The sequence below is a fragment of the Lytechinus variegatus genome, chromosome 14, assembly GCF_018143015.1.
Source record: "Lytechinus variegatus isolate NC3 chromosome 14, Lvar_3.0, whole genome shotgun sequence".
NCBI lineage: Eukaryota > Metazoa > Echinodermata > Echinoidea > Temnopleuroida > Toxopneustidae > Lytechinus > Lytechinus variegatus.
The window spans coordinates 11112386-11125927 of NC_054753.1; the positions used below are offsets into that span (position 1 = coordinate 11112386).

Consider the following 13542-nt stretch of genomic DNA (forward strand, 5'->3'; position numbering starts at 1 on the left):
CAATATAAGTTTGTTTTATATTATCATTGTTATCAATATCATTACCAAATTAATAGTGTAGGTAATATCACATGGACAATCGACATTCACTCTGAAATTTATATAATACATGTACCTTCAAAGATCATACTATACATAGAAAGAATGCATTTTAATATTCACAGCGATTAATTATGGATTATTCTTTTTCTAATCTTTCTAATTTTCTTATACTTCTTTTTTAACGAACATCAATCTCTCACTCCCTCTTTCTTTTATTTCCCCTACTCTCTCCCCTTATCTCTATTTATTTCCACCCCCTCTTCTCTCCCTGTCTGTTGTATAATTTTTTTTCCTTTTATTCACTTTACTTCACTTATACCCCTTTCACAAACCCAATTATGCGGATAATATCCGCATAATTTGGTTGTAAAATCGGAGCGGGATCAGAGTTATCCGCATTATTTCGATGCTGCAATTATCCGTATAATAGCAGCATCAGGACCAGATTTGGGCTTTGTGAACGCATTTTCAAAGTAATGTGGATTATTGCCATGGTGCGGTCACAAGGTCACCCTTTTGCAACACAACCCCATTGGAGGGGGCGTGTGCAGTTGCCATGAAAAATTATCCGCCTTTTTCAGGTCCGGCGCTCGTAAAAAAATAGTGCGGATTATTTTCAGAGTTTGTGAATGCAATTCTTACTGAATTATTTGCATTACTCTTAGGCGGATAATTGGAGGATGGGTTTGTGAAAGGGGTATAAGTTCAATTTTTTTTTTAATTTCACATTACTATCATTTCCCCCTGATTTTTTCATGGTTGATTTTAAATATCATCATTGTTATTGTAGTAGTTGGGAGGCAAAGAGGCAATCATCCTGTCTTACCAAATAGACACATTCTGATGATCAAACACTGTAGGTGATAAGCATAGATTAATATGGATCAGCCGGCTGAAATGAAGTGAAGATCTGATAGATGAAAGCATGACATAAATCTGAAGAACCTACATACCCTCATAGCACCAACCTCTTGCATCGACTTCAACAATAAGAAAACAATTGAAGAAATTGAGAAATCGATGCATCAGTATCAGCCTGTCTTCGTACAAAATATGATTTCCTTGAAATTAAACCGAACAAAGCAAACCTGCATTCCTAACTTTCAAATCCATTACTTTACAGACATTTAATAGAGTAAGCTTTATTTGGCTTGGAGAAGTTAACATGAATGTTAAAAAAAACATGCACAGGTATTTATCTAATTTTGCTTGTTTCACTTTGTCCAGCCCTGAGAAAGGTATAATGAAAAGAAAATAAAATTCTACAATAGTCATAAGTCTCTTACAGAGCCAGTTTTAGCTCCCAAATCAATCAACCTATTTAGTAGCATTGATATCAATTTGAAATTTGCAATAATCTACAGATAATTTTTTCTTGCATCAGCCCACAATCTGGCTTATCCATCTTGTAGCTTGCCATCAAGAGGGCCTCCAGAAATTGATAATAAGCCATGCAATCAATTTCAAATGTGCGATCAATCGCAGAAACATTGTTCGCAAAACCCTTCAAGCTGACTTACCCATCCTGTAGCTTCGAACATCTTCGCGTCCAGAGGATCTCCGGCAATCTCCTCATTGATGTAGGTCAACGAGTGACACGTTGCCATGGTAGATACAAAGGGGCCGACGGGTAGGGACTTCACGTCCGTCACCAAGGGACAGAACCTGGATATAAAGAAAATAATGATGAGTTCCAATGCCAACATGTCACCTCAACCAGAGGCCTCAAATACAGAGCTTACAATCTACACTACATGTACATTCATAATAATAATACTTTTTAGCCAATCTTTATATAGCGCTTTTCCCGGAATGGCCCAAAGCGCTTTACAGCATATTATTACCCCAGTCATTGGATTCATTTCAATCCTGCACGAAATCCTACATTCATATGCATGAATCAAAATTTCAAAAATCGCCATATGATTCAGGTGGAAAAGTGTGTAATTGCTGATAAATTAACAAATCAAGCATGTCATTCTAGTCAAACGTCCAGCCATTTTTTAAAAAACTAATAATAAACTGCACCACACATGCCTGTCTGCGTCGGTGACCTTCACTTGGTCATTTTCAACCTCGTTTTCATGATTTCACAGATCTAGATCTATGTAAATAAACCAGGGGCCCTGTTTCATAAAAAATTAGAATAACAAATTTAAAATAACAGTTATATAAAGCTACTGAAATCCTTTAACCTGATTGGCTGAGGGGAAATTTGTAATAGACATCGTGTATGTGTTATTACTTCTTTATGAAACGGCCCCCAGATCCATATCTACCATGTTATGGAGGCAATTAGCCTAGATTATAAAGACCTTCTCACGTAGTAACTTGTCTGCTGCAAGTACAGTTACTTAGCTTTAATGCAATATTAAGCCTGTAAGATAAAAAAGATGGCAATAAAAAATTCTTACCCTCCATTGGAAGTCTCCTGTACACCCAACATATCTAAACCATCTTCTGTTAGAGTACCCGTCTGAAAAAAAAAAACAATGAGAGGATTCATAAATATATAAGTAATGATAAAATGTTTAAAGGTAAAAAATCTCAAAATGAATTCGAATAGAATCCAATAAAATTACTACCGAAGAGTTTGTATGTATAGATAAACAAGTGGAACGCTTCTGGCAGTCTCGCCTGCATTACGTGATTTAATATAGCAGCCGTGCTAACTTTGAAAACTAAGTAAATAATCATTCACAAAAACACCATTCATACATGTATAATGACATAATACCACGTTCATCGACCATAAATGACATTTCAACTGTGACTTAAGACTTGTGGCTTGTCTACTACACCCATATCCATATTTCATTCACTCTATCCATAAACTTTCAAAGGTATGATGGCAATTCAACAATTACCCCAACATGGCCTAAGTTTTCATAAACTAGGTCCATATACTTTCTAAGTTATGATGTCATTTCAAAAACTTAAATGACCTTTGACCTTGGTCATGTGACCTAAAACTCGCATGAGATACCTGATGACTCTTATGTCCAAGATTACAGATTACAGAGTTTAATGGTAATTAAAAAAATACCCCCGACATGGCCAAAGTCCATTGACCTTTGACCTTGGTCATGTGACCTGAAACTCGCACAAGAAGTTCAGTGATACTTGGTTACTTTTATGTCTAGATTTTATGAACAAGACCAATACATTTACATAGATGTGATGGTAATTTAACAAATACCCCCAACATGGTCAATGTTCATCCTCCTTAAATGACCTTAGACCCTGGTCATGTGACGTGAAACTCAAGCAAAATGTTTAGTAATACTTGATTAATCTTATGTCTAAGTTTCATGAACTAGGTCTATATATTTTCTAAGTTATAATGACATTTCAAAAACTTAACCTTTAACCTTTAGGTTAAGATTTGATATTGATGCTGCATATACCTGAAAAGCCAGAATACCGACTTCAAGTTATGTGATATGAAAAGCAAGGCTTTTAGACATCAGGTAACATGTAAAAATTATGTCATTAATAGGGAAATAGTCAATAACTTCATCTTATAATTTTATTGATGATTGGCTTATATTCATAAGGTTTTAGCATTAAAAATTACCAAAATATACTACCCTACCAAGGAGGCTCGTCTGAGTCGTATACAGACTATGTAAAGCTGTAGTTGAATTTTACTTCTGTCAAAGCAGCGATTTTCAGACAAAATTTGAGATTTTTGTTAGTATGGTAAGCTAAACAACATCAGCCGGGTCCCAGCAAAGTAAAGTGCCTCTGACATGGCTTGGCTCGAATCATGCGAATAGGAGATTATCAGACAATTTATTTCAAATGTCAAGCCTTCCTTCCTTTCCTTAATATCTGCAAAAAATTCAGGGTGTCGATCACGATCGTCAGGGTTCAAAAGGTTAAATGTAAGTCTACCTCAGAAAAATGTTGATTTGAATCAATAGAGAAAAATCAGACAAGCACAATGCTGAAAATTTCATCAAAATCGGATGTAAAATAAGAAAGTTATGACATTTCAAAGTTTCGCTTATTTTTAACAAAATAGTTATATGAACGAGCCAGTTACATCAAAATGAGAGTCGATGATGTCACTCACTATTTTTGTTTTTTATTGTTTGAATCATACAATATTTCAATTTTTACGAATTTGACGATTAGGACTCCTTGCCTGAAGCACATAATGTTAAAATAATGGAATTCCATGTGTTCAGGGAGGAATGAAACTTCATTTCACATGACAATGACGAGAAAATAAAAATACTTCATATTTCATATAACAAAATACAAAGGAAATAGTGAGTGAGTGATGTCATCAGTTCCTCATTTGCATACCGACCAAGATGTGCATATAACTGTTTTGTGAAATGAAGTGAAATTTTAAAATGCCATAACTTTCTTATTTTAAATTCGATTTTGATGAAATTTTCAGTGTTATGCTTGTTGAATTTTTTTCTTTTTATTCCAATCAAGTTTTTGTTGGAGTGGACTTGTCCTTTAAGCCTTGGATTTAGATGGGTTGTTTGCCATCCTTGTTTCTTAATTAGGTATGATTGTAAGGTCTGTCAACTTGATAAATTCACAGAAATGTCTGAACTCGGCAATGATAAAAAAAAGATGGAGACATTGGGACTATCAACATTAGTACTATGATTGGCAGTCATCTACAAGAGTGCAGTATACCAACATTCCAACAAAGTGAAATTCACAATGTAATTGACAGGTGGCTTGATGTAATTAACATCTTTGTTGATTTGGAATGTAGGGTGACAGGATGCATGATGTTCATTACAGGAAGGTTGATTTCAGTAATTCACACCATTCCTTTCCTAGTCAGTCAACCTTTTGAACTTGCTTTGTTAAATGTAGTTCAGTTGACTGAAGGTCACCATTTTATCTAGATAATTATAGCACATTCATTTGATGCATGAATAGCAAAAAAGACAATTTCAATTTTGATTAAAACCGATACTGCACTACAAAGTCTATTACCCAGCTGTCAATATATTATTCCTACAATAGAGGATATTTGTAAAAAATGGGGCAGTTAAAAGTGAAAATGAATTAAATAAAGGGGTAGTAGTTACTTTCATATAATTAAAAAAAAAGTACTTTTACATTTTATGAAATCTTATTCAATTAAGATGTTTTGAGATTGTTAATTTGAATATTTCTAAAACAAAATTACTGCACCATTTTTTTTTTGTTTCAAGTTAGAATAATGGGACTCGAAGAAATTCATGAAACTATTTTAATAAGTCACCTCTTGCATTATTTATGTATCTATTGCATCTTTCTTAATCATCATCATCACCATCATCATCATCATCATCATTATCATCATCACCACCATCGCCATCATCATCATCATCATCATCACCACCATCATCATTATCATCATCCTCATCACCACAACCACCACTGCCATCATCATCATCCTCATCACCACCACCACCATCACATCATCATCACCATCATCATCATCATCATCATCACCACCACCACCACCATCACATATCATCATCATCTTCACCACCACCAACATTTTATGAAATCTAATTCAATTAAGATGTTTTGAGATTGTTAATTTGAATATTTATAAAACAAAATTACTGCACCATTTTTTTTTCAAGTTAGAATAATGGGAATAATGGGACTCGAACAAATTTATGAAACAATTTTAATAAGTCACCTCTTGCATTATTTATGTATCTATTGCATCTTTATTAATCATCATCATCATCATCACCACCATCGCCATCATCATCATCACCATCATTCTCCTCCTCATCACCACCATCATCACCACCTCCACATCATCATGAGGACGAGTTCCACCACCACATCATCATTCTACCCACCTTATCAAAGCAGACTATATCCAGAGTCCCACATAGGTTAATCCGCTGCGGGCTGATGCAGAAGATTCCTCGTCTCTTCAATCTGAACTGAGCATAGACCATGCCGATGGTTAACGAAGCTGGCAAAGCCGGTGGAACAGCAATGGTGATGATGTCCAGCGACTTCAGAACAATATCTCTGGTTTGCGTCTACAATTATCAACAGGAAAGGACAATACAGAGAAAGTGAAATGAGGATACACCATACCAATGTTTAAAGAAGCATGCAACATTTTGTCCTACAAGTTTAAAAACTTTTAGTGATTTTGATTGGCTGAGAAGCACTGTTACTATGGTTACTGTCTGATAAATGGTACTTGTCAGATAAACAACGGTCAAGTCCTTTCATACGACACTTGCCAGAAGGATATCTCTGGTTTGCATCTATAGACTCTAACAAGAAAGGGACGAACTCGAATCAGAAAAAGAGTGGTATCCTATCTGAAATCTCTGCATTTATGCAAATTCGAGTGGCTTTGAGAGGACCTCTCAATTTTTTCTTCAATATAAACATTTAATGTTGAGGCCGAGCATGTTGAATAAATACAAATCGGTAGGTGGTCAAAACGTTTAAGAAGCAGTAGTCGACCGACAAAAGTTGTAGGGTTGATAATAATACGTTTCATGTGACTGTCTTTCTATACAAATTTGTCATGCAATACTTTATCCATGATGTTTTATACTTAAATAATAATGATTTTTATGCACTGAAATCTCAAAACAAACAATGATAAGAAAATACAATCTTTACAAAGAAAAAAATACACTTATGAAATAATTTTTACATTTGTCTCTCAGCACTTAAAATAAGAAACCACTCAACATAAACACTGAAAATTACTGGCATCTGAGGAAAATACAACATAATTAATCTTGAAAAACTTTCGTAATAAGCCCATTTCACTTACCCCATCCAATGCTAGCACAACAACTGTATAGACAAAGCCAATGATAGCTGCAATGAAACAAAGAGAAAATGAAAATAATCAATTGCACTCTTGAATAGTACAAACTGAAATACCTATTCAGAGAATGGTTATGATAATAATGGAAATATTTATCATTTATATAGTGTTTAATACAACTCTTATTAGGTGCTTGAGAATTCCAACCTGGGTGCAGAGTGGAAAAATGTCTCTTAGAGGATGCAAGTGCTGCTATAATAAATACAACTCTAAAAATACCTACAGTATAAAGATTATATTAAAAAATACACTAAATTTTTGTCTCTTTTGAGAAAAAAATAATTTCAATAACATTTCCCTTTCTCACACTTGAAAGTACACAATTCATAAGCACTTGGCTCAAACAAGGTGTCTTTTTCACTTTCTTGTGATGTATTTTGTATTATTTTTATCACAGTCATGCATCGAACGTGGTTGGACCAAACCATGAATGTCATGAATGGATTGAATCAGTATCCCCTCTTAACAGACTTACCAAAGCCAGCCAAGATTGCGACAAATAGCAGAGCATCTCTAAAGAGCTTGATTTCTGTCGGCATTGGATAAAGAATGGATCGAACCATGATACCCTTGGCCGTTGAAAACCCTGTATGGAAAAAAAAAACGATTTTCTTGAAATTTATGAAATAATGAAATGAATGAAATTCACGAAATAATGAAAATAAATTTGTTTAAATTTTAAAAACAAACTAACTTCTCTGTTTTATAATGCTTTTAATATTAAATGATTTTGACGTATATACAACTGGGCGTTGTGGCGTGTGCCTGTAATCCAAGCTGTGGGGAAGTTACAAATTGATGCAGAGGTTCGAGGTTCGAGCCCTGGTCACGTCTTTCGGATGGTGACGTTAAAGGTCGGTCCCTGATGTAAATAATCATATCTGATTGATACACGTCTGACAAAATTCAAATACACACACACACACAATCAAAGAGGCCTGGATACACAAAACTATCAACAGAAACATATCAATGATCCCTTTACATTAGATAGCATGAATAATGTAAAGAAAAAAATCAACTTTCAAATGGACCGAACAGCCCCTTACCTCCTACCAGAAATAATCAACAGATTTCTACGGATAACTTTGATGGACAATTATTTCTATGGATAACATTGATGGACAATTATTTAAACCATGAAAAGGAAAATGAGATTCAAATATTGTAAAGATTAAATGAAATTTGGAAAATAACAACAGACTACACATTAATGAACGAAATCTTAATACGGTGATGAAATACAGAAAATTTATATATAAACTTAACACGTTTTATGACTTCAATTTTCTTCTTCTTCATGTCACTAAAGTGGGTAACCTTAAAGCAGTTGCAAATTTGAAAAAGAATGTGATCACATTAATTTTCCCACTCTACGATTTAAATTAAGACGGAATAACACACCTGTAAGTACTACGACAGCTTTGACATGCTCGTCTGCATAGAACCTTGTCTGAATAATGTTCGTTCCACAGAAAAGAGTGTGTCTTTTGTGTTGATCCATTGAATACTCTAATTCTCCACTCTCCGGACACGGGAGGGGGGTCTTCGTAATCGGGACACTTTCACCTTGATACAAGAGAAAGTACAACAAAAGATAAAGTACACTTCTGGTGGGTGTTTCGTAAAGCTGTTCCTTAAGTTACGAACAACTTTATGAACAACTGGAACATGTTCTTGGGTGGTAAGTCAGCAAGGGATATGCCGATTAGCATTAAGAAATGATCATTAGTTGTGCGATAAGTCATTTATTACTTACAAACAGCTTCATGACACTGTCCAACAGATTAAGAAACTGATTGCATGGTCAGTTTAATGACACATTATACATTATTTGGTCAATGCAATCAATCGTAAATATTTGTTCCACTATCAATTGTTGAGGTTTGTGATACCTAGTGATGGTTGGGAAATTGAATAATGAAAATATCTTGTCTTAAAGGAGAATGAAACCATTGGAACAAGATAGCTTGTGTGAAAACAGAAAAATCAAAGAAACAGATCAACAAAAGTTTGAGAAAAATCGGACAAATAATGAGAGTTATGAGCATTTGAATATTGCGATCACTAATGCTATGGAGATAGCAAATTGGCAATGCGACAAAGATGTGTGATGTCACTTGTGAACAACTCTCCCCATTACTTTAGTATGTATTTCACTTGAATTGCCTCTTTTATCACATCTATCCATAGATCATGTGTTATTTCTACATGAGGGCATGTAATACATATTTTCTAAGAATACATCATGGATAAAGAGTTTGTATCATCATAAGAAAAAGCAAAAAGAGACATTTTGAGGGTATTTTATAGTCCACCAAAGGGAAAGTTGTTCATCAGTGACATCACACATCCTTGTCGCATTGCCAATAGGAGGATCTCCATAGCATTAGTGATTGCAATATTCAAATCCTCATAACTTTCTCATTATTTGTCTGATTTTTCTCAAACTTTCTTTATTCTTATTCTTTGATTTTTCTGTTTCTACACAAGCCTATTTGTTCCAAAGGTTTCATTCCCCTTTAAATTTATGTTACGTATTGATCATAAAGCGCCAAAGAATCAGTCTACACTAAGATTTGGGAATCACCAACACAATGGCCAAGGTCTGCTGATGGTCACATGCACCATACACAGGAATGAATAAATGGGACTCCAAACAAATTTTTGGCCTACAAATTCCAGCTGCTTTGGGTTATTAGCTTGAATGCGAGGGCATCTGAAAAATAACCCACTGCAGACAACTTTATTAAACCCCGCCTGTTAGATCTACCAAAAGAGCAGACCTAGTTATGGTTAAGATATTATTGAGAGGCATAAAATGTCAATGGCAATGCACGTCGATAAACTTCCCACAATGCAATGTGCGACAATACTCACCAGTGAGGGAGCTCTCATTGACGATGCAGTTGCCAGCCACCAAGACAGCGTCACAAGTCATAGTACAGCCACAAGATGGTATTATAATGACATCACCGGGAACTAGCTGATCTTCCCATACCGTTTCGATCTCTGTCAAAGTCGAGGATAAACGAGGCCGATATGTTAAACTATAGTATACAAGAATCATAAATCATTATACATCCATCAGAATGGGTGTTTGATCGACTTATCACAGTGTGAAACTTGAAAACAAGGGCAACAACTCGTGTCACTTCGCACCCATTATCATTTTACCGAATCCAACCGAGTTAGCAGGGCTATGCTCAATTCCCCTCGTGACTTCTCACATTCTGCCCGCTTCAACCCTGATAAACTTTGGGAGGGGGGCAATGACTTAGTCTTCCAATTGTTTAAAGGGATGGTCCGGACTGAAAGTATTATAGCTTAATATATAGAGTAGAATTCAGAGGAAAATGCCAAAAATTTCATCAAAATCGGCTAACAAATAGCTAAGTTATTGAATTTTAAGGTTTAGCAATATTTTGTGAAAACGGTCGACATGAATATTCATTAGGTAGGCTGATGTCAAATCTCCACCTGTTCTTTTGTATATTATTATTCAAAATTAGGTTTATTCAAAACTTTAAACTTCAATAACTTTATTATTTGTTATCCGACTTTGATGAACTTTTCAGCATTTTGCTCAGTGAATTCTATTCTATGTATTAAGATATAAATATTTTCAGCCTGGACCATCCCTTTAAGACATCTTTGCAATTTGTTTTGATGAGACTTCACATCTTCTTTCTACCTTTCACATCTTGTAAATATTTTGGGACCTTCTTCCCAGCACAGTAAAACCTGTATATTAGGACCACCCAAGGACACCAGGGGCCCGTTGCATAAAACCTTTTACCTGAGAAAACTCAAGTTGTTTTAACCGGAGTCTTTGCCCTGTGTTAAAGTCAAAGGCAGAAATCAGACTAACCTTAGTTTTCAGTTTTTACCAGAGTATTCTCAGGGAAAAAGTTTTATGCAACGGGCCAAAGAGGGGTGTTTTTTTATTAGCAGGTGGACATTATGAACAGGTTTCTGTAAAAATCTGCATTTCGAAGGGGAATTCATTCAAGAGAAACCAATTTGTCCATTTTTTAATAGAATAATAACACAGTAATATAACATGGACTTGGGTTTGCTTACCTCCGTTGGGCCTCAATACTTGCACTGTAACGTTGGATTTGACCATACTCTTCAGAGTTGTTGCTTGCTGAAGAATAAAACCATTACATTTTTAAGATTAATAAACATGGGGATCATTTCATGTAACAAATATTGTCCGATTTTTCATTGTCAACTGTTAGAAGCTACTTAAATCCTTGCATCTGATAGGCTCAGGACATATTTGTGAGCGAAAATCACTGACAAGACACTCCAATACTCCCTAGAATATCCATAAATTGAATTGATCAACAAGCTGAAATGAATCCAATTTGCACCCCAAAATTAATAAAACTATGGCTTATAATATATGGCAAGACCCTGACCTGATATTTTTTGTTTCCTAAAAGTGATATCGCTCATTGACAGTTACAGGAAATTATTCCTCCAAAATGATTATCATCCCCCCCAAAAAAAGGGGGGGGGATAGAAGGCATTATTTTGTCTGTAATAACCTGTGCATATTATATATGCACTTTTTAGAAACATCTTGCTATAATTTCATATGTACATGTATGGCGAGAGTGAAGTCACAAGGCAAAAGCGATTTTGTTTCTCGCCCACTTATGAAAATAACCAGAAATATCGCGATTTGCGGGGGCGCAGAACGGAATTGTATCGAAACTTCATTTTGAAATGACTGGGATGGAATAACACTTGTCGTAAGAGCCTTGCACGTCAACTTTAATGTTGACCTAAAAATGACCTTTGACCTTACCATGTGACCTCCGACTGCAGCATAACATGCAGGTCCCCCCCAAGTCTATCTACCATCCCAGTTTGGTTGAATAGCAACTTACGGTTGTGGAGTTATGTGTCATTAGGTTTGTGACAGACGGACAACATTTGGATCCCTAAGTATCTCATTCACCTCTGGTGGACGAGACAAAAAGCTTTTGTTGCATTTCTTTGAAATGCAAGAAATCTCTCTCAGTGTTCATAAAAGTCATTGACAATAAAGACTTGTAATTCACCTCATACTCTAATTTCATTTTCTTTCCCATACAGTCCACATTTTTAAGCCTGCCAGTGAATTGTTTTACTGAGCAAGCCAAGCATACCATTCATCTGGCAAGCTGTTTTCTACTTTAATCCTCTTTCTTTCTTTCTTTCAAGCATTCAGAAAACAAGAACTGTATTCATTAACATAAAATATCAAGAATTCCAATTCTTAATAAAAAAGTATTTTGTATTGTTCACTAAAGGCAAGTCTTAACACCAAGAAATGGGATTAAGAAAACATCATGTCATAGTCCTGATACTTCCGCACATGCTGCTAAAATTCAGGTGAAACACCCCCCCCCCCCCTTCACACACACTTGAAGGTTAATATACTTACAGTTCTTGTGGTATACAGTGAGATAGAGATTGAGAGAGTTGATAATATAATGATGCAGAAAGAATAGTAAAGATAATCATCTACGATCCATACAGTCACGCTGAAAATTTGGAAGATGTAAAATGGATTCAAAATCTGGAACAGAAAGAAAAAACAAAGAATATTTTAATACAGATGTGGTTAAAGTTTATTAGACTTTATTGATTATGAACCAAGTGTTCAGTTATTAATCAAGATATATCTATGATTCTTTGTAAAGTTACCATCATAAAGATAAATGTTTTTCGAGCAGGCCCTTAATGCTGTACACCAGGTGCATGGGAAACCTCTGATATTTGTCACTGAATAATTAAAGGGATGGTCCGGGCTGAAAATATTTATATCTTAATACATTGAGTAGAATTCACTGAGCAAAATGCCGAAAATTTCATCAAAATCGGATAACAAATAGTGAAGTTATTGAAGTTTAAAGTTTAGCAATATTTTGTGAAAACAGTCGTCGTGTATATTCATTAGGTGGGTTGATGATGTCACATCTCCTTTCCGTTTTCTTAAATGTCATTACATAAAATCATATTTTTTTCATTATTTCATACTTGTGTGAATAATGTCTCCCTCGTAATGAAAAAAGTTGCAGCAATAAATATCTATTGCACTAAATCAGATGTCAATCCAATTTTTCTAGTTCTCGGAGGAAAAAATTTGAATAAACCTATTTTCATATAATGAAATACAAAAGAAGAAGTGGACATGTGACATCATCAGCCCACCTAATGAATATTCATGACGATTGTTTTCACAAAATATTGCTAAACTTTAAACTTCAATAACTTTGTTATTTGTTATCCGATTTCGGTGAAATTTTTGGCATTTTCCTCAGTGAATTCTTCTCTATCTATTTAACTACAAATACTTTCAGCCTGAACCATCCCTTTAATGACTATCACTAAGTAAAAAAATCAGACAATGTAGAACAACTTACTTTATAGCTTGTTGTATGCAAGCAAATGGGAGGCTGAATATGCAACCTTCATATCATATAACTCCCAAGAATGTTCTGTAATCTGATTGGTCCAATTCGGATCACGTGATATTCAGCGAATTGCACTATTGCATCAAAAATGCACTATCCTGCACTCTGACGTCATACCAAATGTACTATCCTGCACTCTGACATCAGAGTGCAGGATAGTGCGAGGTCTCGAATTATCTGGAA

At 35.0% G+C, this 13542-nt stretch overlaps 1 protein-coding gene across 4 annotated transcripts in view; it reads right to left on the bottom strand.

Moving 5' to 3' along the window:
• Window positions 1-13542, bottom strand: part of LOC121428224 (probable cation-transporting ATPase 13A3) — a 75195-nt gene that overhangs the window by 17747 nt on the left and 43906 nt on the right. For 3 of the 4 annotated variants that reach the window (XM_041624840.1, XM_041624842.1, XM_041624843.1), the window contains exons 8-17: window positions 12327-12461; window positions 10970-11036; window positions 9767-9898; window positions 8291-8455; window positions 7362-7472; window positions 6830-6876; window positions 5883-6071; window positions 2457-2518; window positions 1563-1707; window positions 996-1022 (exon numbers count right to left, since the gene is read on the bottom strand). In XM_041624840.1, coding sequence (XP_041480774.1) covers window positions 996-1022; window positions 1563-1707; window positions 2457-2518; window positions 5883-6071; window positions 6830-6876; window positions 7362-7472; window positions 8291-8455; window positions 9767-9898; window positions 10970-11036; window positions 12327-12461 — 1080 coding nt within the window. The remainder of the gene's footprint in view (window positions 1-995; window positions 1023-1562; window positions 1708-2456; window positions 2519-5882; window positions 6072-6829; window positions 6877-7361; window positions 7473-8290; window positions 8456-9766; window positions 9899-10969; window positions 11037-12326; window positions 12462-13542) is intronic. The other variant, XM_041624841.1, reaches the window with a different exon arrangement.